Source organism: Phalangium opilio, unplaced genomic scaffold (genome assembly GCF_054372755.1).
Source record: "Phalangium opilio isolate 3A_F unplaced genomic scaffold, DU_Popi_V2 ptg000003l_1, whole genome shotgun sequence".
Lineage (NCBI taxonomy): Eukaryota > Metazoa > Arthropoda > Arachnida > Opiliones > Phalangiidae > Phalangium > Phalangium opilio.
Window position 1 is genome coordinate 5,581,133 of NW_028324145.1, and position 25,725 is coordinate 5,606,857.

Sequence of the window (25,725 nt, forward strand, 5' to 3'; positions counted from 1 at the left end):
ATTCCCGTTATACCGATGATAGATATAGTGGTGGGAAATCGGCAGTCTTTGATCTTAGCACTGTCTGGCTGGCTGTTGGTTGCGACAGTTCGCGGCTAGACTGCGGTGACACGTGGTTAATTAAATTTTGACATAAGGCATTGTCATGAAATTTGAATTTTACCGTTTACCCTTTTAAATACGAACGAAAGTTTCAAAATTTTAAATATGAATTTGAATGAACGTTATCCAGAGGCGATTGAAGAATTGTGTTTGCAAATAAACGCAAATTTACTCGAACTAATTTCTTTTAAAAAATGGAACGAAATTCAATTGCCAGATCTGGATATTTTAAAAGCTCAATTAAGTTTGGCACATTCACCTAATTCCTCATCCGCGTTACAAAATGAATTTCTAGTGTCTAGCTTATGCGAAACCGCGCTGACGGCAATTTTAATTGACACTCTTCAATCAAACGACGTGATTAAAAATTCGCAGGTATTTTACGCAATATGCGATCTTTTCACATTAGTTTTGAGCAAATATAACGTCAATGGGCCAAACCAAAATAATTTCGATGAAATCTTGGGTCGCTTGGAAGAAACATTACTTTTTGTATGGGAGAATGCCAAAACCTTGAATGAACAGAAAATTTCCATCAATTTACAACCATTTCTCTATCTTATAAAAGTACTCGTTACTTTCTGTCAACAGAACGAAATCGACAATTTATTAGAAACACTAGGAAATTTAATTTTTGACGTAATAGCTCAAGGAGATGCAACTTCTATTATATTTATCATTGTTCGAATCTTCCCCCTCTTACGCAACAATTCCTTAATATGCGAGAAAACCTGGAAGCACATCGCAAATTCTTTAGACGAAGAACACCACGTTGACATTTTAGAAAAGCATTCTACTCTAATTACTATTCTATGCTGTCTCTGCGACCACCATTTTGCTTTAAATCGCGACATAGACCGCCAAGATTGCTGCGGTTTTAATCTTCACCATGAAGTATTATTCTGGAAAGTTTTGCATCTAGGTTTTTTGAGCAAAAACGCAACTACTAGAAAAAGGGCCATGTACATCATGAAAAGAACTCTAGACCTCTGTTTATCAGAAGGGAAATGTTTCGCAGTTAACTGTCCTAAAAGCCCAAAACACTTTATCTTCTACTGGGACGCTTCAATGTCCGAGTCCATGTCAAAATTATGGACTGATTTTATCTTGATATTAGAAGTACTTGAGGAAAAGCAGGTATATAGATCAGTTTAGCGAACGAAAGTTCAAATTGCCACGTACGTCAAACTATCTAATTTATAGGCTCACGTAATCAAACCAATATTACCCAAATTGGACAAATGGTTACAACACACTGAGGAAAGAAAAAATCCCGAATACAATTTCATAACTCACCCAGATTGGCTTTGGATTATATGCCAACGAATGTTAAACCACGAAAACAATTTCGCTACAAGATGGATTATCAACTGGTTACTGAACACGTCGTTTGTCCAGGATGATAAATACTTCCACGAAAGTTTAATTGATGTAAATTAAAATTAACTCATATAATTTACATCGTAATTAAACCGAACTTAAATATCCCCTTAGTTTTCATCTTACCACTTATTACCAGCTTTAAACGATACTTCTCGTTACATTAGGTGATGCAATAATCGCAAAATTAATTAAAAACCCTAATAACACGGATAATTATAATTAATCCCTCAGAGAACAAGATGAACCATGTAACTTTCTAAAAACTGGAGATCTTCTAATTACTTTCTATAAAAACCTTTTCGATACCGACGAGATTAATGGTAATGATTTGAAGCTTTAAAAAGAAATCTCGTCAAAATTTAATAATATTTGGTCCAGCGCAATTATTTAGTCAGTTTCTGAATCAGCTTTGTCAAATTCAATGGGGAAGTGTACCACTATTTTACATAGTGAACGCAATTTCATCCTTACCCTCAAAACCCTATATCGGATCGAGGGGAATAAAGCTGCTTAGGTAAAACAAAACCCTCGTAGAAAATTATCACGAAAATTCATAATTAACCTTTCAGGGAATTGTTACTTAAAGTTCTGCGAACCCAAGAACCTCTTTTAAGAGGCGCTATTCAATGCAAGGTTTTGAATTTAACATTTCACCTGATCAATTCTGTAAGGGTCACGTTTTAAAGGTCTCTTTCCTTGTACTTATTACAAGTTCTTTAAATTTGTAGAAAGAAGTTACCTACACCGAATTGTCACACTTCCTAGCTGTATTTAAACAATCTGAGAGTTTTAAAAGGGGTACGGCTCAATGGCGGGACGTGGTACAATGGCTTCAAAATCACTTTATAAAGAGTGCTCACAACCTGAACGATACTTTAGCCGTAAACCGCGCTTTAGAATTCTGCAAAGACGAAGTGGAACATTTATATCAAAATGATATTCCGGAAGAAAAAGATTTAGGTAGGGGTAAAAAAAGCGATCTTTTAAATTTGTAGACTGATTAACTAATTATCTTGTAGAAAGTAACGCTCCTTTGATAGTGGACAAAGTAGAATGCAACCGTTTGGCCCGAATGATAGTTCTAATAGCAGACGCGACTAACGCTTCGAACTTCAGTTGGCGAGATATCTTCATAGAAACCACAGACATAATGATAACGGCTCATTCTAGGGCTTACATGTCCGGTTGGAAATTTGATAAAGCCATACAATTTCTCAACGCGATACTCCAAGAAGGAAAATCTTTCAAAACCTCAGAGGGTTTAAAAAAATCCGTCATTTGTCAAGCAATTATACGTTTGATTGATATGTCTAGTGAAGATATTTTAGGATACTTGGCTCTTAAAGCCATTAATTCCAAAGTAGGTTTTTGGTTAAAGAAAACAGATTCCCATCATGGCATGTTACGTTATTAATGCCATAATTTCGGGCAGATTTCCGAAGAACTAAACCTCTACATTACAACAATAACATTGCTTTTGAAACAGGAAGAGTTGACGTCTTCTATTCCGACATTTTTATCAAGAATAACTCATATAATTCGTCCCATTTTACACAATAAAGTATGTTGTCAGCCCCCCCCCTCCTCCCAACAGTGTACTACCCTCGATGTGTTTATTCAACAATCCCCACCGACTACTTTTATGTGACTGTTCCTTTAACATGGGACACTTCATCTAATTTTGCAGTTCTCAATCCCCTATACCTTTTGCGCTTGGCGTTGTTTGTCTCTGGGTTGTTCCTTGGCTCCTGAATGTCCTCAGGAACTTGTTGCCAATACTCTTTCACTCATTTCCAATATAATTCAGTCCGAAGCGATTTCCGAATTGATTTCCAAGCCAAAACAACTATGGTTCGTTAGGTTTATCTGCGAAAGAGCGTCGTAGTCGGTCAGCGTTGAATAACAATTTCCCTCATAAAAATAGCACCTCTCCAATGGAAAAGCAATTGTCCACAATTGCTCTGAGCAGTTGCTGGACATGTATCCACTGGTACTTGACCCATCAAAAAATTGACGCCAAAACTGCTCATCATTTAGCTCATTTATCGTTGGAAAGCTTCGAAACTGGGTCCCACGATGTTTTGATTCCGGTTTTGAAGTCCCTGAAGCATCTACTAACTTCGGTACTTAACCCAACCCTCCACGTCGCTCACCTTCTCAAATTAACTTAACTATCCCATATCTCGCAACAACGCAGATAAAAAGCAAGACTGTGGTTCTCGATTGCTTGAAAATGAGTTGGAGCACTTGTATGGAAGTTAAAAAGAACGAGTTATACAGGCCAGCTTTAAAAACGTTCATTTCGGCCGCGTACGATCCTGATCTAATGACTCAGTACACGGAATACTTAAGAATCAAGGCCGATGAGTTTCACAGTATTAGCGAAGGTGCTAGTGGCATTTTCAACATGCTAGTTGAACATTGCCTAACCCGTTGGATGGAATGCGAGTTAATCTACCTCGAAATCGAACCTTATTTACCGATGATGCAAAACGCCGTCATTTTTGGTTCAGTTCATCGTAAAGATCAAAGAGCCGTCGCTGATTTGTCCAAGTACATAGCTTCTTTCGAAGATAAAATTTCAACTAATGTCTTGGTTAAAAGGTAAAGGTACTCGCGCGATAACCGTGTTTTTTTCAGGTTTAAACCCTAAAGATGAAACATCTTTTATAGCGATCATCTATCAGATTCGGAAACTAGATGTTTGGGAATGGCGTTCATTTTGCATCTTTCCGAAAATAACCCGGAACACGTTCAGATAGCCTGCCATTTAGCTAACGAGTTGATAGCCAAAGATATTCAAGTAACTGCCGAGAGAAAGAGGCATTTTGGTAACTCTTACATCCATCGGGTTAAAAATCGCGCTTGGCAAGTGATACTTTTACTAGAGCATTTACTTCGTCAGGTATACCTCCAACCACATAGCGTCAAACCAACACCTTATAATTTTTTTTTTAATCCCTTCAAAGAAAACGCGACAAGAGGTTCTAAATGTAATATACGAAACTTTGGCTGAGGAATCTCAACAACCTTCCGTTAGATATTTACAAGAGTGGTTTGTTACACGGTGCTTACACTCTCAACCCGATTTGCTTCCCGAATTCATTCTAGTCATGAATAAGGTTCATTATACACCTCTAAATCGAAACTAAATTAGTTTCTAACCTTAATTGCATTTGCAGTCTGCGCAAAAACGCGTTGGTTGCGTCGCGTCATACTTAGCTATCATCGTCCAACTAACAAAAGGACTTAAAAAATCAGACGAAGTGAAACTAAGAGATTTTGCTAATATTGTTTTGCCCTGGTGTATGGGTCAGCATTTTACAACTAGGATTTACGCTCACGTTGCGTTCAGTAAGATTTGGAGTAAAGCCGAAGAGTTAAAAATGGAAAATTTTTTGAAAGAGTTTAGAGTCATACATGACGCCTTGATTTTTTGCCTTGATAATGGGTATGGCATTGATTAATTTTAAATAAGTTTCTAAGTCCCAATGCAGTGCAGCAAGCAATATCTTTCTTGTAGCAACGCATCGAGAAACATCAGTCAGATGTTGCAAGACTTTTACTTTAGAGTATTTAATCCCGAGGGTGATTTTTGTTTGGAGGTAAATTGTGTTTGTTCATTGACACTTTCCTCGTAACATTGTGGGGTATTTCTATTCTAGACAATTTTCTACATTCTTCCAAAATTAACCAAACTATCGAGTGACGAATGGATTGAACCCGACTTGATTGCCAAAACGATGGTCAAATTAAAACTGACCCAAAATATAATCCCAATTTTTAGTCACAATGTCGAACTCAAAAGTTTAGAACCAGGAGCATGGGTGGCCAAATCTAATTGTATACTTAAAATCTTTCAGCCGAGGGGGTAGACACTTTGGATCTCTTTGTACACCTGAGTTCAAAAGAGTTCAGCTTTGACAGTGCATTGAGTTCAAAGCCTTCGGAGCTCAGAATTCAGCTTTGACAGTGCATTGAGTTCAAGACATATTGTACACCTGAGTTCTCAAGTGTCTACCCCCTCGCTTTCAGCCACGATTAAACTGAACTGCAATTACTAAGACATACTTTCTTTAGGGTCTAATTTGGAACCCATAAATGAAGTCGGTGGTGATACTGGACTGAATTTTCAAAAGAAAGTCATTCCTTGGAAGCAAATGGTTCCGGATTTAAGTTCATACGAGGATGTCTTTGAAACCCGCGAAAGATCAAAATCAGACCCTGAAGGATTAATAGTGGTAGCTACCTTGATTGATAAAGCACCAAACCTCGGAGGTGAGAATTTAAAAGTTGTTTTTAATAAAAATAGTTGACATTTTGTTTGTTTTTGGTTTCTCGTTTAGGTTTGTGTCGCACTTGCGAAGTATTTGGAGTTTCGGAATACATTATTGGAAACTTGAGATTCGTAGAAGATAGACAATTTCAAAATTTAAGCGTTACAGCCGAAAAATGGATCAACGTTAAAGAAGTTAAACCTTTGCAATTGAAAGATTATTTGCTCGAAATGAAGCAAAAAGATTACGTCCTAATTGGTGTTGAACAAACGGCCGAAAGTAAAGTTCTAACCAATTACAACATTCCAAAGAAGTCGCTGTTGTTATTAGGGTAAGTCTATACTTTGAAAAATCATTCCGAAACTACAAATAATTCAATTCAATTCAAATTCTTTTCAATTTAGAAATGAAAAAGAGGGTTTGCCAGTGGAACTTATCCATCTACTAGACGAATGCGTCGAAATACCCCAACAGGGTGTTATTAGGTCATTAAACGTTCACGTTAGTGGCGCTATTCTAATATGGGAATACGCTCGTCAACATATCAACAATTTAAAAATATAACTGAATGTAAATCCCCCATTTAAAATATATAATAATTAATAAAGTTTCTTTTTGGTTTCCTAAACAAAGTCTCGTTAAATTTACGTTAAATAAAGCGGGCGGGGGAATGAAATTTAAGTAGTTATTTGCTGCTGCAATGTTTAAGGCTGCATTAGTGACTATTTATTATTATCCGAGGGAGTAACCACGTTAAAAAAATGTTTAATGCTGTAAGATGGCTTCTTTACCGACTGATTGGTAATAAAGAAAAGAAAGGAGAAAGAAATTGTTAAAGAAACGTAAAGAGTAAACTCAGTAAGATGCGCAAAATAAAGTTAAAATCTCACCACCTTGATCAATCTCTTCAAATTCTTCCTGGGTGACGCAGTCTTCTTTACTGGTGATTTCCTGACAGCTGCGTTGTTATTTCCTTTTGCATCAACGACATCCTTGCAATTCTCTTTCAAATTACAAGCAGAACTAGTAGAAGGTGTGGCAGTTTCCACTTTCTCGACATCGGCATCGGGCAAGGTTGTCTTGGCACCCAAATCTAATGTCCTCCTAATATTCTTACAAGCAGCTCCAGTAGCCATCAATTTCTGTTCTTCCAAAAGTCTTTTCTTCATGGACATAAAACTTTCGGTGCTGGGAGAGTTCAAGTTCCGTTTAAGGCTTAAATCACACAATGCCGGTCTACTCTGAGTCTGAGTTTTAACGGGAGTGTTTAAAGTAGGAGTCTTTGGTGGGGTTGGCGCGCAAGAAGTCTCTGATTGGGAGGCGTTGGTTGTTGGGGTGAACCATTGTGTTAATGCGCGAGAGTTCAATCTAGTTTTTGAAGTAGGAGTGACTGGTGACATTAGGTTGCTGGGAAATTGAGGGGTTGATTCCGAACGTTTTGGTGTTTTGATTGGGCATGAAATTTCTGGAAAGTTTTATTTTTAAAACATTTTGTTGATAAAAATTATGTATCTGGACTCGGGGTGTGCGGGGTACCCGCGCCCTGATGCCGGGAAAAATGATTTTTCCAACTATTTGGGTTGTAAAAACCGGGTTAAATGGGATAAGATGGATTGGAAATGATGACGGTCGACCTGCGTCACCATAATTATCCCAGTGTAACTCGCGCACGCCCCTACCTTCAGTAGGCAATTGTTAAGAGCTGAGGCATAGCGCCATTGTATTTGTATGAGACCTAGCCTCTATTTCTAATAGCGTTTTTCTTTGTGGTGATCCGAGCGCTCCGAAAAAAAAATCGTCTTTCATTGGGAAAAAACGAGCTGCTCCGAGACGGAGGCGCGTCTTACATTGGCCCAGGCGATCCCTCCCGGTTTGCTCCCGGATTGATCCCAACCGCTCCGACTCTATGGACGGATTGACCAAAATGGAGCGCCTGATGACGTCACAAAACCGCTCTGAAAAAACTTTGGTCTTTCATTGGGAGCAACTACATTCGGTCCTCCGAGCTAGAGCGGTGACGTAACATGAAAATATGGAGCGATCTCGGAGCGCTCTTAGGAGACCACAAAGGAAAACGCTATAAGACAGAGGCCTCCTTTAAGATTTCCTACTCTAAGAACCTACCTAAACGTTGGGGATGCTGGGAGGACTTCGGTGCAATAGGCGGGGGTACAGAGTGACGCATTATAGGTATGGGGGTTTCCACTCTGTCCCTCTCTACTTCAATGTAAAAATACTCGCCCCCCCCCCATTACAGTGTCAGGCTGATACAGATGTCCGGTTATTCGCGGGGGGGGGGGGCAGAAAAAATAAGATCCAGAGGTGAAAGGGGGGGAACCACCCACTATCCAGTTTAGAAAGACTCTGGAATTTTTAAGAATGACGAAATGTGGTGAAACACTGTTTCAAGGTGAAATTTAGTTCCCATAAGGTACGCGTTCAGTGGTAGTTTCTTTCTGAGACAGAGTAGAATCACCACACAGCGCGACACAACTATACACCCCGGTATCATCCCATTACCAGTATTCTGTGTTGAAATAAGACTAAGGGTTAAGAGAGAGAAAGCGACCCAAAAGTTAGGGAGAGCATCTAAGGGAAAGAAAGTGAGAAAGAACTAGAGAATTGAGATATAACAGTAAAAATAGTGTACTAAAGGGAAATTTTGAAGGAAGTATCTATTTATTTAAGCCTAAATACCCGAAAACATTTTGGGTACCCACCCCCATAACTATAGGGACTTGGCAGTACTACGTCATGCAACGTCAGGCTACCTTCCATTAGTGCTAAAAAACATGCCAGGAGGAGGGGCTTATATAGCTTTCATTCTGTTAAAAAAATACCATAATGGCGCTGGGGGCGGAGTTAAGCCTGAATTGCCAAGTCCCTATTCCTCTTAACTTTTAATAGCTGACAACCATTTTTCAACTAAGCCTAATTACCCAAAATACCCAACAAAAATTCAGTTACCCTCCATGATACCTGAAAACAATATTTTTGATTACCCGAACCTGATTCGAAATTGAAAAATCATCACTACCCGCGCACCCCTAATCTGGACGCCTTTTTTTTTACCATTTTGTTCGATTAGAACAGCTTTTCCTACAACTGGGTTAGCGGGAGTCGAGTTTGTCTCTTCCAAATTGCTAAGGCTCCAATTAAGAACTCTATCATCATCCGAACACGTTATGACCTAAAATTTTTGATTACAGTAATGAAATTACTCTGAAACAAAAGATTAATAAATTAGTAACTACGTTATACTTTTGTGAAATCTGACGGACACCATCCCACAGCCGTAACCTCAGCATCGTGACCACTAAGCCTTAAAACTGGTGGCCCTGGTTTGGACACTTTCCAAATATAAGCGTGAGTATCACTGGACCCACTAATGATATATTTTCCATCATGACTAATGTCCATTTTTACAAAGAAAGACCCGACTTTGTGACCATAGTATGTTGAAACTAATTTGGGCATCTTGTGACTGCATGAATACTGATAAATAACTCCGTCAGTGCAGTTAGCAAAGAAAGAGCTTTTATTTGGGTGTAAAACGAGGCTTGTACAGCCTAAAAAATATAATTTTAAAGGTTAGTGGGTTCATTAGCATTTAATTAAGTTGCTATCAATGCTGACCATGATAATTATTGCCATTTTCACAATATTCTATCTCAAATGGGGTAATAGGTGCCTTGTTACTCCCCTTTTGGGTGTTCAAGAACCTCAAATCCCATCCTTTGATTTTTCTGTCAGATGAACCGCTAGAGAGCAATGCGCTTTCATCTTGAAATTGAACGCAAGTAATACTGTTCCTTGGATTCTAAGTGACCAATTCAAAAGTTAACTTGGGCAAACTAAAAAAGGGACTAAATTATTTACATTAAATTGGGGAGTTCGAGCAATTCTTCTCCTTTTTAGTTTAGGAGTTCCATGAAGTAAACATTCATGCGCATCTCCAATAAAAAATTTGGGGTGACAAGTTATGCCTTCAGCTTTACAACGAATATCCCAAAGCATGATGTTGCCATCTCTAGATCCACTGGCAAACACATCTAAAGTCCAGTGATAATTAATTTTTTCATCTTCACATAACTGATTTCGGGTTCTTACTGGGGTTATTTGGGTGAATAGATAATGTTTTGATAGAACAACCGTGTCCTTTGCAAATAGCTAACTGTTGCTGACTTAGAACATCCCATAGAATGGCGGTTTTGTCACCAGAAGCAGAGATCAGTTTATCGTGACCCGCCCAGACCAGATCAAAAATGGCATTATCGTGTGCTTGCCATTCTAAATGATTTAACAGAAGAACCATCCGTGACTTCAGTCACCACAACAACATTAAGTTTTAGTTGTGTATAAAACTTTACCCTTTAAAAGACTCTTCTTGGGGGTTTTGTTAGAGTCTAGTATTATAATTTTTCCCTCTTCACTAGCTAATGAGAAAACGTTTTGATACCCTATGCTAGGACAAAATCGGCTTTGAAATGGAGGTACTACAGAAGATTCCTATAAATTATAACAGAGTTACAATCCATTTTAATCAGTTGACCTTGCAAGCTTCAACCCTGATTAAAGAGGGTTATTACCGCTAGTCCAGTAATTAAAAATATATCTTCTGATTTACACTGAAGTCTATTTAGAACAAAGCTTAGATCATTGTCGAAGTTGATGGAATCTGAAAATTACATTAGCAATCATAGTTTATACAAACAGTAGTTCTTAATTACTTTGAATGGACCACAAAATTTTAATTTGTGTTTAAAAACTCGTTAAAATAATGATTTGATTTAATTTAATTAAACGGCAGTGTACCATAGTATCATAAATTTTCCCAAACAAAACAATGGTATGCTTACCTAACCCTTGGTCCGAATTTTTCTTATCATATATAAATGCCTTAGATTTACCAAGTTCTTGATATCTTAGATAATTCAGGAATTGCATGACTGTTTAGGAGTGAAACTAATTTAAAATTAAACGAAATAAAACATTTTTAAAACGGAATAAAGCTGAATATTGGACGACCGATTTGGGATCGAACTTCAAACTTTTGCAATATTTTAGAGAAAACGCGGGCTTTTGAGTTCGTTCAGTGCAAACCGGATGAACCAACTAGATGTTGAAAGAAACCCTAAGTAAACCCTACAATCGCGAAACTGTTTACAAACTCGAACGCACCGTAGTAATCCATTGCGTAATCGGGTTGAAGCCGCAAGTTAAAATTTACTTAATTAAATCATTTATCAATGTTATGGCTACTGAAAATAATAAAACATTAACCTCTAAGGTAAATAAGCAAAAATTACACCTTTCACAAGGTAAAAGGCGCGTCAAATCAGTAAAATATATCATTACAGCTTGAATTTGACGTTCAAATGACTTGTGAATCCTGTGCTACAGCCATTCGAACCTCCCTATCAAAAGTCGGCGTTAAAGAAGTTGAAATTAATGTGCCTGATCAAAAAGTATACGTTAATTCCCAACTATCAGTATCTGAAATTCTTGGGGCAATTGAAAGTACTGGTCGTAGAGCTGTATTAAAAGGATTTGGAACTTCGGGTTGGTTGGTCTATGGCTTTCCCCAATAGACTAATGGCACCCCATGTTATTTCCCCATAGAGATTAATACAGTCGAAGGCAGAGGGCTGTCATTACTCTATAAAACCCTAGACTAATGGCACCCCATGTTATTTCCCCATAGAGATTAATACAGTCGAAGGCAGAGGACTGCCATTACTCTATAAAACCCTAGACTAATGGCACCCCATGTTATTTCTCTATAGAGCTTAATACAGTCGAAGGCAGAGGGCTGCCATTACTCTATAAAACCCCGTAACTCTTTTAAACCCTCTAATTAACTCCCCACCCACTCAGAGTCAAGAAGTTTGGGAAATGCCGTAGCTGAAATAGTTGGTAAAGGTGTGATGGGAGTTGTCAGATTTGTCCAAGGAGATGAAAATAATTGCCTAATAGATGGTACAATTGATGGATTACCACCAGGGGATCATGGTTTACATATCCACGAATTTGGTGACTTATCTAAAGGGTGTGGTGGGTAGGTTTTTTAACTTTTGAAGAACTTCCTACGCCACCTTTAAACTTTAAATTTACCAACTTTTTACGTTTTAAAAGATTGGGAAATCATTACAACCCAAATTCTATGGTACATGGTGGACCAAATGATAAAATAAGGGTAATTTTTATAACCCTAAATAACATTTGACGTTAAATCCTAACAAGTATTGACTCTTCCTTAGCACACGGGTGATTTAGGAAATATTACAGCCAACAATGAAGGCAGAGCCACATTCCGTTTCTTAAATGACTCTGTTAAAGTTTGGGATATAATTGGAAGAAGTCTTTCTGTATCTTCCAATAAAGATGACTATGGTAAAGGACTGAATGATGCTTCTAAAATGAATGGAAACTCGGGAGAAAGGTATTATACTATTATTATATTAAGGAAAACCACCTTCCATCATCGGTTGACACGAATAACTCATATCTTTCAGTATTGCCTGTGCTATTATTGCAAGATCAGCTGGACTGTTTCAAAATCCAAAAAGAATCTGCGCTTGTGATGGAATTAGTGTTTGGGATGAAAGAGATAATCCAGTTGCTGGTGAAAGTCGGGGGAAGGCAAAAACAACAAAATCCACTGAAGTTTAATAATTAATTAACAACTGAAGATGATCCTATTTCTTATTTGTTGAATAAATAAAATTACAATTAATATTGTTAATTACCAAGTCTCGTTAATTTATTATAAGGTAGTGTATGGGATGAAGAAAAATTCCCCAAAAAACTGTTTTGACAATTGCCTATAAATATAAACCTTCAGGAGAACCTTCTTTTTTGCGGTATAAAACATTCTCCTTTGATTTACGGAAATCCTCATTAGTTACTTTCATTCTCCTTTCTCTTAATGCCATTAATCCAGCTTCAGTGCAAATAGCCTAAAAGAAACAATAATTAATGTGAAAAACTAAATTCTACTCATTAACTAGTTATTAATTACTACCTATTCATTAATTAACTAGTTATTAATTACTAATCACTATCTATTCATTAATTAACTAGTTATTAATTACTAATCACTATCTATTCATTAATTAACTAGTTATTAATTACTAATCACTATCTATTCATTAATTAACTAGATATTATTTACTAATTACTATCTATTCATTAATTAACTAGATATTAATTACTAATCACTATCTATTCATTAATTAACTAGATATTAATTACTAATCACTATCTATTCATTAATTAACTAGATATTAATTACTAATTACTATCTATTCATTAATTAACTAGTTATTAATTACTAATTACTATCTATTCATTAATTAACTAGTTATTAATTACTATCTATTCATTAATTAACTAGTTATTAATTACTATCAATTCATTAATTAACTAGATATTATTTACTAATTACTATCTATTCATTAATTAACTAGTTATTAATTACTAATTAGTATCTATTCATTAATTAACTAGTTATTAATTACTAATTAGTATCTATTCATTAATTAACTAGTTATTAATTACTAATCACTATCTATTCATTAATTAACTAGTTATTAATAATTACTAATTATTATCTATTCATTAATTAACTAGATATTAATTACTAATTACTATCTATTCATTAATTAACTAGTTATTAATTACTATCTATTCATTAATTAACTAGTTATTAATTACTATCTATTCATTAATTAACTAGATATTATTTACTAATTACTATCTATTCATTAATTAACTAGTTATTAATTACTAATTAGTATCTATTCATTAATTAACTAGTTATTAATTACTAATTAGTATCTATTCATTAATTAACTAGTTATTAATTACTAATTAGTATCTATTCATTAATTAACTAGTTATTAATTACTAATCACTATCTATTCATTAATTAACTAGTTATTAATAATTACTAATTATTATCTTTTCATTAATTAATAATATATTGAGTTCTTAATCTTATTGACCTTAATATCAGCTCCAGAAAGATCATCTTTAGCCATAACCAAATCATCAATATTAACATCCTCGGCTAATGTCATTCTAGCAGTATGAATTTGAAAAATTCTCCTCTTGGTCTTCTCATCAGGAAGAGGAAATTCTATCTTCCTGTCAATTCGACCGGGTCGGATCAAAGCAGGGTCCAAAGTTTCAATTCTGTTTGTAGCCATGACAACCTTGACATCTCCTCTAGAGTCAAATCCATCCAACTGATTCAATAATTCCAACATGGTACGTTGAATCTCTCTTTCTCCCCCAGAATTTGAGTCATATCTTTTAGTTCCCACAGCATCAATTTCATCTATAAAAACTATAGATGGGGCGTGTTCTTCCGCTACACGGAAGAGTTCACGAACTAGTTTTGGTCCATCACCCTATTTAAACAAGGTTTATTAGTTTAATACTAATTTTAACACTCCAAAAACTATCCGCTATACTCACTAAGTATTTTTGGATAAGTTCTGACCCGACAACTCTTAAAAAGGTGGCTGAAGTTTGATTGGCCACTGCTTTAGCTAGTAATGTTTTACCAGTACCGGGTGGTCCGTAAAGGATAACTCCCTTTGGAGGTTTGATTCCCATTTCTTCATAATATTCCGGATGAGTTAAAGGTAACTCTACTGATTCCTAAAAAATAGATTTACAGTGTTTCAATCGCCTTTAACCATTGAGATAAATGGCTAAATTAAATTTTAAATCCAGGGTTCATACAACTTTTGGAATTAACAAATTTCCCTGAGATTTCCAGGTTTTTCCCCATATACTTCCCTGAATTTTCCAGGTTTTTCCCGTATATGGAGTATCCTATGGTGCAAATGTTAACGAAGGAGGGGGGGGGGGCAAATAGGACTATAACATACTCAAAGGACATCCCCGTATCTCTAATATAACCAGAGTTATGAGCCTCCAAAGTATAGTGTAATGTTAATCCTATGGAGGGTATGTTTATGAACATTTTGCTTAATTACTCGGACCCTGTTTGACGTAGCCCTATGTTTTTAGTATGGTTGGATGGGGGACAAATTGGACTATAACATACTCAAAGGACACCCCCGTATCTCTAATATAACCAGAGTTATGAGCCTCCAAAGTATAGTGTAATGTTAATCCTATGGAGGATATGTTTATGAACATTTTGCTTAATTACTCGGACCCTGTTTGACGTAGCCCTATGTTTTTAGTATGGTTGGATGGGGGACAAATTGGACTATAACATACTCAAAGGACACCCCCGTATCTCTAATATAACCAGAGTTATGAGCCTCCAAAGTATAGTGTAATGTTAATCCTATGGAGGGTATGTTCACGAACATTTTGCTTAATTACTCAGCCCCTGTTTGACGCAACTTTCCCTGATTTCCCTGAATTTTACTAAAAATTCGAATTTTCCCTGAAGTTTTTGTCATCTATTTATTTCCCTGATTTTTCCAGGTTTTCCAGGTTTGTATGAACCCTGTAAATCATACTTTAATTTCTTGAATTTGCTGATCTAAACCTCCAATATCAGCGTAAGTTTCTTGAGGGGCTTTTTCAAGTTTCATGACAGTTACCATGGGATCAGTATCATCGGATAATACACCAACAACAGCATGGGCCTATATAATAGATAGATGATAAGTATCTCTGATAAAATTATACTTTATTCCTTTGTAATAGTACTTTATGGTTCAAAAGAACGGAACATCCAGGTTCAAGTTGATCTTTATCCACAAATGATAAGATGCTAACGTAATGTTCACTTCCAACAGAAGTTGACACAATAGCGTAGTTATCATCAATGATTTCTTCAAGGGTTCCCACTGACATAGGTGTTCCCCTAAGATCATCAACCTTTGACCTCTCTTCCTACAAGATTTTAATTTAAACAATGGTTTAAACATTTATGAACTATGTTGTTCACTATAATTATACCTCGTGTTTTTCTTCCTGAGGCTTCAACCTTTCTTGGTTGCGCAAAAACTCTTCCTCCATCAATAAATAATCCTTGATTCTTTCTAGTTTAAGCAACTTCAAACGGCATCTTGTATGGGGAGTTACTAACGGAAGCTTACTGGCAGCTTCAGGTCCCTTCTGACGTCTCTTCTTTTTGCCCACCCTTGTTGGAATCGGGGGTTCGTATTTTCTTTTCTTATCCTACAGAAATTAGGTTGTTAATTAATATAATTAGCCTAGGAAAGGTAAAGAAGTAACATAGTTATAGCCTAGGAGGTTAATTATCATGCAGTAATCACCTTGTCATCTTTCTTGTCTCCACCTGATCCACCTCCTCCTGACCCTCCAACTCCGGAATTATTGTTTCCCTACAAAATAAAGCGTATTTATGATATAAATAAACAAATATTTAGAAATTATCGCTCAATTTGAACATCAATGACTCAGCACTCAAAATTTAAATGGCAAAGGCTTAACGAAAACATTTAGTTTTGATACATAAGAAAACGTTTAATACTAATTTTTCAAGTTAAAACATACCATTAAATTCCTTTTCTCTTGTTAATTAGCCCGATTAAATTGTTTATTATCAGATTAACCGAACAACGCAACTGGACCTTACGATTAAGATGACTACAATGACAATCCAAAAAACGAAAACTGACATGGAAGAATGGAAATAAAATGGACTCTCTGATTGGTCGTTGGAAAAATAGCGCGGCGCTAGTTGTCCTGGTGCGAAAATTTGATTATGTAACGGCCTCGTTGCAAAGCCAAGGCTTAACAAATAAATCAATCAATAACAACTAGAGTTAATATAAATATTGTATTTTAATGTCTTTAATAATTAAATACTGATTGAGCTTTTCTACAATGTAGTAATATTTGGTTTTTATGTATAGTAGTAATTAAAAAATAAATTTCATATATATGGAAATGATTGCGTGCGCTATTAATGGGAATTGTAGGCGTTGGAAAATCAAAAAGAGTATCACATTACTTAACTGGGTAATAGCTATTATGGCCTATTTTAACTTAACTTATTTGCGTCGCCTTAAATCGTTGTCCTTACCCCCAAAAGCAATTTTTTTTTCATCATCACTCATGGGGGTGACATCACACGAATCTAAATGATATAAGCCTTATTCAGTAGGAAGTTTAAATTTTCTTCAATAGGGACTGGGCAATTTGGGCTAAGCTCCAACCCTGTTGCCATATCTTCCATACCATGGGTGGCAGCTAGGAATTGCCAAGTTTCTATTGCACTATTGAGCAATATCTCTTAAAAGTATACCTTCTTCTTCAATTGTGCTCATTGCGGGTACTCTTTGAGTAATATCTATGAAACTTGTACCTTCTTCTTCAATTGTGCCCATAACGGGTGCTCCTTGAGTGATATCTACCTCCAAAACTCTAGAGTGACCACCAATACCTTTCATGAGACTTGATTTTGATGGTGTAATTTCTACAGAATGTTTGGGAGACAATTCTTTGGCTTTTTTCTCCGGGGACAAGGAGATTTTAGAGAGCAGGTCAAAAGCTTGCTTTGATTTGCTTTTTAGCGGAGATATGTTACCAACTTGAAGAGCTAAATATTCAGAAACAATTTTCTTCAATCTTAAGAGGTGTTCTTAAATATATTTCAAATTAATTTTACTCGATTGTTGGAGAGGAATTGGTGTTTGAATTATGGTAGGTCTCTCCACAATTAATTCATTATTTAGGTCAGATTGGCCTCGCCAATTAAGGAATCGATACCAAGAAAAGAGAGCCATCATTAACAAGAAATAAAAGAAGGTTATAACCCCGATAGTTGCTGCCAATCCAGGCCAGTAGTACATTAAGTATCTAATTAGAAAACTTTGTTTTATCACTTGTTCTTCAAGTCTATGAGAAGAACTTTACAAAATTTACAAACCTAAGACCACTAAAATGAGCGTGAATTCGAAGGGTTGCTGAATAAATCTCTAAAACTCTACTGTGAATCTCTATTATTGTTCCATAGGCTGGCTTATACTTCAATAGAAAATGAAGTAGAATATAAAGAGATTTATTTTAAGAAGGATAGAAATGAAATACTGACAGGGTCTTCTTCATAGTTTTCAAAAAGAGGGACTGAAATTAATTGTTTTTCTGACACTGTTCCAGCCAGAAGGAAAGGGGCAAAGAAAAATGTGTGCAAGTATCTTAAAAGAGGCGATTTGTACTGGAGTAGACCCTAAAAAGTAATTAAATAACCAATTTGTCATAAGTAACATCGAGTTACGCCTTCTACACGTTCTTACAGAACGAAATGCTGACTGAAGAATCTCTCCATTTTTGTCATACATTGAAAGTTTAACCATAAACATTCCTACAATAAGTTATCAAAAGTAAGCTAACATATTGGTAAATAACTAAAATGTAGAATAAAGAATTCATATAAAAACTGAGAACATTCAAAGGTATAATCTCAGACTTCCCCCCCCCCCTACTTTCTTTCGCGTGTTGCCACCATGGATTAACTAATGCTAGGGATTGTTCACTAACTGGGTTTCCCATGTAATTCTATCGCCAACTACATGTTCCGAATTATTCCTTGATTCCCCTCTTCATTCCCCCAATTTATTGGACCAAAACGGATGTAGATATAGCGCCATCTCTCGGCAAAATAAATCGTTTTTGCCCAATTTAGGCAGTATTTCAATTTTGACGTCATAGACCACGTGATATATGGTCCAATTTTCTTATAACTTCCTGTTAGGGATAGTAGCTGCTGCTAGGGGGCCTTTGGAACATGCATGCGTTATCTTTTTGGGGGAACGAACTATCCCTAGCGTTAGTTAATCCATGTTGCCACCATATTGGCAAGCATATAATGACTCAATAGGCCTTTATAGAAAGTTTGGCTTGCGCAACTTGTTGATTTGTCCCGCCGCGCCTGCGCATTATAACAGTGAAAAATAAAAGCTCATAGAAGCCTAAGGTGGTCATTGTTATGTTCTCAGGTTTTATATGGGTTCTTGGTAGAATAAATAATCTAACCAAGTCTTCTATTGACATCAGATTCTGGCATTTCAATGTCAAGTACAATTTTGTAGGGTTGTCCTCGCATTAATAGCTTAATTATAGAATTAACTTCAATTAAGAGGATTAAAAAAAATTAAGGTATTGGCCTTTTGACAGTCAGTCATACCTGATCATAGCCTGGATTTACTAATGTGACATTGGCTGTGGGGAAACTACATATCCCAGACTGACAAGAAGTACTAGTAAAAGAATGAAGCAAGTCTCTGCTATGACAAAGAGTGTGTTAATGCATGCAAATATGCCTATCAAATTATGATTAATAAGAGGATTCAAACATTGACTGAAACCAATTCATAACACCCAGACTTTGACATGCATACCAATAATGTAACAGTGACACTAAAAAGCGGATTAAATATTTAAAATAAAAGAAACTCACTTAAACTGAAAGTAAACTGGTCTTGAATGGGCCACAGCAGGAATGTATAGATAATAAAATGAGCCATATAAGAAAACTGATAGCCACACAAGCACCACCAGAGTAAAGCCGACGAAAACCAAGTTATTAAAGGTAGCTTTTAATCCGAGGAAATATTTCATGATGAATTTGCTAAATGGCAATCTTAATAGCCTCAGAAAAAACACTAATAATAATAATATAGATAATTATTAAGAATTAAACTCTAAGCCTTGGCTAAAATCATCACTATCCTAATTTACCAACTTTTTACAAAATATTGATTGTATAAGTAGAAACAATAGTGATAACAAACTTTTCTAAACTCTAGGCGAGCTAAATTGTAATTTTAAATCATTTTCCCAACCTAATATTGGAACAATTAAGTTAATTTCTGACAAAACATCGTTTTAGCAAACACAAGCAGACGAAATTAATTCACATTTCCCATGGAGTAATTTTATTGGAGTGAAAATACAAGCTTTTTTAGTAATCTATTCAATATTTCTCCATTGTAAAAGATTGCTAGCAGCAGAAGAAAATAGTAGAAGAAGGTCTCTCTACCTTTGAGCAGTGCAAGTCGTCCCATAACCCTGAAATATTCACCCACCACCCCTAAAATTTAAATCTAACCAATAGGAAGAAGGCACAAGTAGTTCTTGGGTTAGGATGATTTTGGTCATAAGCGCCCCTGTGTGTCTAGTACAGAAATTACAAATTTCGGCTGCTAGTTGTCATGTTGTGTAGTTGTTTCATTGTTTGGGTTAGGGTTGCGATTGAATAAGAAAATGAACGCGTCTACACAGTGTTATTCCACATTGAAAGAAACCACCGATAAGAAGACTCAAGCAGTATTCAATGGAAAAGTTAAATCTATTCAAGTCAAGCCAGAATTTAAAAATAAATCGACTACAACAGAGGATATTTACTTAGGCCTTGGTACAAGTGTTAACGCTGACGTTTCTCTGCTTTCTCATCTATCACAAAGACAATCAAGTTCACAAGATAATTTTAGCAATAATGTTTGTGATAGATTAAATAAATCGGCGATTCCATTAGGAAAGGAAACTAACCGTAAAAATGTAGTCATAGGCGAAATTGGTGAACAAAAACAGTGTGTAGATTTGGGTTATCTACCAAAATCGATAATATCAGTAGGAACGGAAACTTTTGAGAGTATTCAGGGTAAAACTCATATCATTGGCCAAATAGGCGCACTAAAACGGTGTGCAGATTTTAAGTCTCTACCAGAATATGAAGCTAAAGTTCTCAAGACTGCGAATGATGTTTGTAATAGCGAAGCTTTACGGCAAGTGAACCATTTATTGTGCGTTGAGAATAGACTCGGTAAGATATGAAACTAGTTATATTATTTGTATGACTGCTATAGTTACAAATAATTGTTTATAGATTTGGAATACCACTATCAACATAACTCTACTGCATCCTCTTCTTGCCTCACTGTTTCTCGTAGTGATATGTTTCAAGACCTGGGAGGTCTGTACGAGGTTCCTGTCAAAGTCCAATTTTCCTCAGATGGAATAGTGTCCGTTCTTCTAACTTTTAAACCTGCTGTACGCGAAACATTTTTCGATATCGAAACCTGTAAAATTGATAATAGTGTGGTTTTTAGAGCGCTAAATTATCTAAATCCAAATAATGTTTTTTGCTCGGGTATTAAAACTGTAAGTTTACAATATATAGCTGCTAGTTTGTTAATGATTACTAAATATATTTTTACTGTTACAGGAATTCGAATTTGCTAAAGCTACGTCATTGGATGTAATACATCATCCCTGTGAAAGACGTCAATCAAGGCATTGTCCGATCATATTTAGACCACCAAAAGCGTCGTCACCCAAAGGAGAACAAAAGTTAATTTGTCCCAAGTGTGCGTCTTTAGACAGGTACGTTATTTCCTATTTAATAACTAATAGCAGAATAAATTGTGAAAAACAGAAGAAAATAGATGTTTTGTATGATTTAAACGAAGCTAGTTTCAACATGTTTTTACATAAGTATAAACGCAAAGGCTCATTTTTATATTTTTAAGGTATCTCAAACGAAGAGAAAAGGATATGAAAGCAACAACACCTAGAACAAAATTAAGACGACGTCATATAAGCTCAAAATTTCCAATCGAAAGTCTAACTCCGAAAAGTAGGCGTATCAGAATAAAAAACATTCGTAACGATAGATATCGCCAAAAGACAAGAATAGCCAGGATGGAAAAACAACTTAAAGAAAACTGCGTCACGCTTAACCCTGAGCAAAGTCACGAAATGTCCCAAGTGTTGAAAGAGATGAATGAAAACCACAAAGGAAGAGTAGACAAGATTATTTTAGAAGTAAAACGACGCAACCCCTTGCTTGCTCAAGCTTTTCGGACAAGTTGGGAAACAGATAGCAAAAATTCTAAATTAACAGACTTCATAAATGATCAAGCTAAAAACCCAGGAACTAGCACTGGGAATAGGTTTAGTCCTCTAACATTTCGTCTGGCACTTAGCCTTTATTCAAGATCGCCAGCATCATATAGAACCTTGCAAGGTTTAAAGATTTTTAACCTACCAAGTGTAGAAACTGTTAAAAAGAAATTGCACAAAATAAAGTGTGGCCCTGGTATAGACATTGAACATTTAAAGAAAGAGAGTGCCAGATTCAAAGCAACATTTAGCTCCCTAGAAAAACCACCACCACAGGATGGAATTTTGGTTATGGATGAAGTAAAAGTCATTGGGAAAATGGTTTGGAATGGTAATAGCAATGAATTTATTGGTTTAGCGATGAACCCAGAAGAAGTACCTTCTTTGCATAATTTTTATAAGACCAAATCAGTCAATAATTGTCTTAAAGCTGAATACGTTCTACAGTACATTTGGAGATGCGCAGGAGAATTATTTGATGTTGTAGGTCCTTATTACCCAAGCAACGTACCATTCGCTCATGAATTATTAACCGCAATAACCCAAAGGGTCACGTTTTCATTTCAATCAGTTGGATTCATAGTGTCAGCTATAGTATGTGATGGAGCAAGCTCCAACCTTACTATGATTAAAAATAGTCACGGTGTTTCGGGGCGATATGCATTTACCCAACAGCAAGATGGAACCTATGACTTTGAAATATCACCAAGAGTACAGAACTCTTTATTACCTGACAGGTGGATTTATTACGTTATATGCCCTAGTCACCAACTAAAAAATATGGTAAATGCTTTGAGCCACTCCAAAGAAGGTGGAACTAGGGCCTTTGAGAGAAATGGCTGCTCATTTGGGTGGAAGCAAATTGAAGAAGTGGAAGCTAGAGAGATACAAAGGAGAGACAGTAAGGAGTTGACCCAAGTAAAGGGACTACGGCATTCGTATATCATCAGAGACTCTTGGACCAAATTAAACGTAACCCCCGCGAAAATATTACAACAATTACCATTCCTCAGTGAGCTCTATAATTATACACATCCAACCTCGGGTGATCCACCAAAGGATAGCAAAGAGGTTTTGGCTTGTTACGATTTTCTGTTTGCTTGCCATCTAATATTTGAAAAAGGTCTTCTATCGCATAAGAAAACATATTGTGTAGAAAGTGAACCAATTCAAAATATGTTGAAAGGTTTAGCTTATTTTGAAGATTGGGCTAAGGAAACCATCGAACTCAGTCTTGAAGGCAAAACTTTCTTAGCCTGGCAAACGTGGGACTTGCTAAGAATATCGGTATATGGATTTATAGGGTTTGTAAAGGATTACCATGAAAGGTATCCGGACTCTTATATTTACCCAGTTAAAGTAAATGGAAGTGTGGTAGAAACAATGTTTAGCCAGTTGCGTTTCATAACAGCGGGAAAATTAACAGGTTCCAACTTTAAAGCATCAAGGAGATCATTCCTAATAAATTCTGAAATGAAAACAGAGGTAAAGACTGGCGAAAGATTTTATCGGGGAACCAATATTAATATACCCTCTATTTTGGATTAAAAGGACATATAAAGCAAATAGTTATTTTTATTAATCATTTGTACGAGCTAGGAACTATTTGAGATATTTGGCACTTATTTTATCACAGTATAATAGCAGAATATATTTTCTTTTGACCATAGTTGAAGACATTTTAAAATAGTAAACCTTAGATATGTTAATAACTATACAAACAAACTTGAACATGAAATACTTCTACTTGTTCTGGTACTTATAATAAACTTAGTACATGAAATCATTTTTGAAACTGTTTTTTATCACTCTCCCTCGAGAAGAAGTTTGTACTTGACTGAGATCAACTTTAGCAGGTACAGAAACTTGACTAGTACAACCGTTATCTTTCGATCGTTTCTTAATTTTAGCAGTGGCACTGGCTGTATTTTTGATACATTTTTTCTGAATGAGATCATTTTTGGCAGGTTCTGGAACTTGACTAGCAGAGCTATCAGCTTTTCGTCGTTTCTTGGAGCTTTTAATGTTATTAGTGGCACTGGCCGTAGCTTTAACAACAGACTTTGTTTCAGTGATATTATCTTTGGCTGGAACACAAACTTGACTACTGGAACCATCATCTTTCCATATGTTCTTGCAGCTTTTAGTGTTGCCACTGTTAGTTTTGCCTTCACTGAACTGAAACAACTTGTCTCGTAATAGCTGGCCACCCTGACCCCGGGACTTATCATTGATATTTTTGGCTTCATTTTTTCCAAAAATGAAGTCATTCAATAAGGCATGTCCGAGTTTTCTTAAATAGATTAATCGGAACATTTCAACTATTTCTTTCGTAAAATCTTGACTAGTAAACTTTGGTATTAATGCCAATGCAGAATAAAACATTTGTTTCAGATCTTCATCTTGAAGTAAAATGGCCATAGTTTTTTTGATGACATTGGTTTCATCTGATTTAGCCCACTTTAAGTAATGAACACCGACAAAAGCCATAATTCTCTTTAGGTATATAATTAACTTCTTATGTGGGAGGTGTAAACCTCCACTATCCCTATTAGTTGTTGCTGCTGGAACAGTTTCTGATTCAAAACTATCCACATTTGTTTCTGGTGACTTCTTTTCATCACAGAGAGACAGACCAATTTCTAAGAGGACACGTGCTTCATTTCTTTGCCTTAATGATAAGTTCTCATTATGAGCTCGACCCTTGTTAACGTTAATCATTTCCCCTAATGCACCACCACCTAGACAATACGCTGAATATTGTTCATCTGTAGCTTGATTTCTTAGAGAATCTTTAAGTGGCCGCGATTGCACAAATGCCGAAGTTTCAGCTTGAGCTTTAATAATCATTATTTCGTTTTCATTGTGGCAATCTAACATTGCATGCGCTAAGTAATTCAAGATCACAACTACGTCAGCAATAACACCATCGGCTTTAGAATTTATGTATGGTTTTAATATTTTTACACAGTTGAAATCTTCGGAATCTTTGGGTTCATCACCTCCAATTTCCAATGTTCTAGCTGAAATACTATTAATCCAATTTTGCCATTTGTTCAAGAAATGTCCATAACCTCCAGCCTTTTTATTTAAATCGTTAGGTTTTTCAGATTCTTTTAAAATATAAAACTTAGATTTCATGTTTTCCAATAATACTTGTATTTCTCCTGTCTCTTTAAGCCTTTGCCAAATTTCGTTTCGGCTAACATACGATGTTACTACTTTTAATTCTTCCCTATCGCCTTTTAAAACATTTGACAAGTCCATTTTTCACCTAGAATTTCAGAATCACTTTAATTTAAATCAAAAGAACTCTACAGGCTACAGTATAAAATAATTAAAACTCTACTTACATTCTAATTAAACCAGTGATCCCCTAAGGTACTAGCAGACTACAAAATACACATGGAGACATAGTCCCTGCTTCAGTGCTCAGCTGACGCGAAGCGGCGTAGCGCACAATGCGTGACGTCACTCTTGTGTTAATCCGCGATAAAATCGAGACTTTCCCTACTCCCCCTGGGTAGGTGAATGGCGCGAAAAATCCGTAAATGGACGCCTCGCGAGTATGCCTGAGTAACCTTCTTCTACTATTTTCTTCTGCTAGCAGCCAATCGAAAACCAGACCTTAATTTAAAACCAGTCTGGGAAATAAGGATATTTTTTAAACTAGTCCTTGGGACCAGTGACCCCCCTAGACCCCGAAATAATTAACTGGTCTCCGGAGTGGTCTCAGCCTTTGTTCTCCTATAGATTTGCAATTAATAAACTGATCCTGAGGACCAGTAACCCCCACTTCTTGATTTAAAAAACTAGTCCAAGCAATTAATAAACTGGTTTTGGACCAGAGGAAGTGCGCTATTTCCCAGACTGTTTAAAACGGCATAAAATGTTTTGGTTTATGTCATGTCCGGGAGATTCTTGCAACTTCTTGCATGAAGTATATTTACTGGAGTTGGAGTTTAACATGCCATGAAAGACAATTAAAATAAAGTGCATTTTAGGTAATTTTACTCCATGGTGTCAAAAAACTAGCACCCTAGCAGCCAATGACCTGGCACCTGGCCCTGGAAAACGGCATAAGAGGGGATGCCATTAT

At 36.1% G+C, this 25,725-nt stretch overlaps 7 protein-coding genes across 14 annotated transcripts; 3 read left to right on the top strand and 4 right to left on the bottom strand.

The window, feature by feature from the left end:
* Positions 1 to 24: 24 nt before the first annotated feature.
* LOC149717280 (tRNA (guanosine(18)-2'-O)-methyltransferase TARBP1) lies at positions 25 to 6,362 on the top strand. The gene is made up of 20 exons (XM_089837479.1): positions 25 to 1,239; positions 1,306 to 1,533; positions 1,597 to 1,649; positions 1,717 to 1,805; positions 1,864 to 1,999; positions 2,055 to 2,151; positions 2,214 to 2,445; positions 2,505 to 2,845; positions 2,918 to 3,046; positions 3,173 to 3,336; positions 3,410 to 3,608; positions 3,683 to 4,089; positions 4,159 to 4,390; positions 4,455 to 4,607; positions 4,668 to 4,936; positions 5,009 to 5,090; positions 5,151 to 5,328; positions 5,566 to 5,763; positions 5,832 to 6,093; positions 6,167 to 6,362. Exons 1-20 carry the CDS (start codon positions 208 to 210, stop codon positions 6,324 to 6,326), a joined length of 4,641 nt encoding a protein of 1,546 aa, XP_089693605.1. The 5' UTR covers positions 25 to 207; the 3' UTR covers positions 6,327 to 6,362.
* On the bottom strand, positions 5,765 to 10,762 carry l(2)dtl (WD40 domain-containing protein denticleless). 2 transcript variants are annotated; one of them, XM_089837489.1, is made up of 10 exons: positions 10,622 to 10,762; positions 10,352 to 10,440; positions 10,133 to 10,271; positions 9,873 to 10,052; positions 9,642 to 9,814; positions 9,399 to 9,582; positions 9,024 to 9,331; positions 8,835 to 8,952; positions 6,656 to 7,227; positions 5,765 to 6,556 (listed from the first exon to the last, which is right to left on the bottom strand). In XM_089837489.1, exons 1-10 carry the CDS (start codon positions 10,707 to 10,709, stop codon positions 6,485 to 6,487), a joined length of 1,923 nt encoding a protein of 640 aa, XP_089693615.1. In that variant the 5' UTR covers positions 10,710 to 10,762; the 3' UTR covers positions 5,765 to 6,484. The 2 variants fall into 2 exon arrangements, with proteins under 2 accessions (XP_089693615.1, XP_089693614.1); XM_089837488.1 differs by having other exon boundaries at positions 6,653 to 7,227.
* Positions 10,763 to 10,840: 78 nt separating this feature from the next.
* On the top strand, positions 10,841 to 12,507 carry Ccs (Copper chaperone for superoxide dismutase). The gene is made up of 6 exons (XM_089837630.1): positions 10,841 to 11,052; positions 11,123 to 11,324; positions 11,640 to 11,820; positions 11,898 to 11,958; positions 12,023 to 12,204; positions 12,278 to 12,507. Exons 1-6 carry the CDS (start codon positions 10,882 to 10,884, stop codon positions 12,432 to 12,434), a joined length of 954 nt encoding a protein of 317 aa, XP_089693756.1. The 5' UTR covers positions 10,841 to 10,881; the 3' UTR covers positions 12,435 to 12,507.
* Rpt2 (26S proteasome regulatory subunit Rpt2) lies at positions 12,499 to 16,414 on the bottom strand. The gene is made up of 8 exons (XM_089837502.1): positions 16,275 to 16,414; positions 16,034 to 16,102; positions 15,714 to 15,935; positions 15,462 to 15,647; positions 15,269 to 15,397; positions 14,244 to 14,429; positions 13,769 to 14,176; positions 12,499 to 12,721 (listed from the first exon to the last, which is right to left on the bottom strand). The coding sequence occupies exons 1-8, from the start codon at positions 16,275 to 16,277 to the stop codon at positions 12,587 to 12,589; spliced, it is 1,338 nt and encodes a 445-aa protein (XP_089693628.1). The 5' UTR covers positions 16,278 to 16,414; the 3' UTR covers positions 12,499 to 12,586.
* Positions 16,415 to 16,546: 132 nt separating this feature from the next.
* Seipin (lipid droplet biogenesis associated protein seipin) lies at positions 16,547 to 19,659 on the bottom strand. Of its 5 annotated transcripts, none has more exons than XM_089837504.1 (10): positions 19,468 to 19,659; positions 19,183 to 19,387; positions 18,910 to 19,006; positions 18,759 to 18,834; positions 18,020 to 18,087; positions 17,818 to 17,952; positions 17,653 to 17,750; positions 17,392 to 17,582; positions 17,029 to 17,322; positions 16,547 to 16,860 (listed from the first exon to the last, which is right to left on the bottom strand). In XM_089837504.1, coding segments are annotated over exons 1-10 (1,251 nt in total). In that variant the 5' UTR covers positions 19,469 to 19,659; the 3' UTR covers positions 16,547 to 16,774. The 5 variants fall into 5 exon arrangements, with proteins under 5 accessions (XP_089693630.1, XP_089693631.1, XP_089693632.1 ...); XM_089837505.1 differs by having other exon boundaries at positions 18,910 to 18,982; positions 19,468 to 19,658; XM_089837506.1 differs by having other exon boundaries at positions 19,183 to 19,659.
* Positions 19,660 to 19,728: 69 nt separating this feature from the next.
* LOC149717285 (uncharacterized) lies at positions 19,729 to 23,412 on the top strand. The gene is made up of 4 exons (XM_089837480.1): positions 19,729 to 20,547; positions 20,611 to 20,885; positions 20,950 to 21,107; positions 21,254 to 23,412. The coding sequence occupies exons 1-4, from the start codon at positions 19,989 to 19,991 to the stop codon at positions 23,172 to 23,174; spliced, it is 2,913 nt and encodes a 970-aa protein (XP_089693606.1). The 5' UTR covers positions 19,729 to 19,988; the 3' UTR covers positions 23,175 to 23,412.
* Positions 23,186 to 25,233, bottom strand: LOC149717286 (uncharacterized). 3 transcript variants are annotated; one of them, XM_089837501.1, is made up of 3 exons: positions 24,980 to 25,233; positions 24,783 to 24,900; positions 23,186 to 24,707 (listed from the first exon to the last, which is right to left on the bottom strand). In XM_089837501.1, the coding sequence occupies exons 2-3, from the start codon at positions 24,891 to 24,893 to the stop codon at positions 23,397 to 23,399; spliced, it is 1,422 nt and encodes a 473-aa protein (XP_089693627.1). In that variant the 5' UTR covers positions 24,894 to 24,900; positions 24,980 to 25,233; the 3' UTR covers positions 23,186 to 23,396. The 3 variants fall into 3 exon arrangements, with proteins under 3 accessions (XP_089693627.1, XP_089693625.1, XP_089693626.1); XM_089837499.1 differs by having other exon boundaries at positions 23,186 to 24,900; XM_089837500.1 differs by having other exon boundaries at positions 24,783 to 25,233.
* Positions 25,234 to 25,725: the final 492 nt, after the last annotated feature.

What these genes read in the sequence shown, in the direction of transcription:
- LOC149717280 (XM_089837479.1), top strand. Translation starts at nt 208, where the DNA reads ATGAATTTGAATGAACGTTATCCAGAGGCGATTGAAGAATTGTGTTTG. An exon ending in AAGTACTTGAGGAAAAGCAG is followed by an intron (nt 1,240 to 1,305) that starts GTATATAGATCA and finishes TCTAATTTATAG; the next exon opens with GCTCACGTAATCAAACCAAT. An exon ending in CGATACCGACGAGATTAATG is followed by an intron (nt 1,806 to 1,863) that starts GTAATGATTTGA and finishes TATTTGGTCCAG; the next exon opens with CGCAATTATTTAGTCAGTTT.
- Seipin (XM_089837504.1), bottom strand. An exon ending in AAAACTATGAAGAAGACCCT is followed by an intron (nt 17,751 to 17,817) that starts GTCAGTATTTCA and finishes TTTCTATTGAAG; the next exon opens with TATAAGCCAGCCTATGGAAC. An exon ending in GCTCATTTTAGTGGTCTTAG is followed by an intron (nt 17,583 to 17,652) that starts GTTTGTAAATTT and finishes TTTTCTAATTAG; the next exon opens with ATACTTAATGTACTACTGGC.
- Ccs (XM_089837630.1), top strand. Translation starts at nt 10,882, where the DNA reads ATGTTGAAAGAAACCCTAAGTAAACCCTACAATCGCGAAACTGTTTAC. An exon ending in ATAAAACATTAACCTCTAAG is followed by an intron (nt 11,053 to 11,122) that starts GTAAATAAGCAA and finishes ATATCATTACAG; the next exon opens with CTTGAATTTGACGTTCAAAT. An exon ending in GACCAAATGATAAAATAAGG is followed by an intron (nt 11,959 to 12,022) that starts GTAATTTTTATA and finishes ACTCTTCCTTAG; the next exon opens with CACACGGGTGATTTAGGAAA.
- Rpt2 (XM_089837502.1), bottom strand. An exon ending in AGCAAATTCAAGAAATTAAA is followed by an intron (nt 14,430 to 15,268) that starts GTATGATTTACA and finishes TCTATTTTTTAG; the next exon opens with GAATCAGTAGAGTTACCTTT. An exon ending in TTTCTGGAGCTGATATTAAG is followed by an intron (nt 12,722 to 13,768) that starts GTCAATAAGATT and finishes TGTTTCTTTTAG; the next exon opens with GCTATTTGCACTGAAGCTGG.
- LOC149717285 (XM_089837480.1), top strand. Translation starts at nt 19,989, where the DNA reads ATGAACGCGTCTACACAGTGTTATTCCACATTGAAAGAAACCACCGAT. An exon ending in TTTGCTCGGGTATTAAAACT is followed by an intron (nt 20,886 to 20,949) that starts GTAAGTTTACAA and finishes TTACTGTTACAG; the next exon opens with GAATTCGAATTTGCTAAAGC. An exon ending in AAGTGTGCGTCTTTAGACAG is followed by an intron (nt 21,108 to 21,253) that starts GTACGTTATTTC and finishes TATATTTTTAAG; the next exon opens with GTATCTCAAACGAAGAGAAA.
- LOC149717286 (XM_089837499.1), bottom strand. Translation starts at nt 24,893, where the DNA reads ATGGACTTGTCAAATGTTTTAAAAGGCGATAGGGAAGAATTAAAAGTA.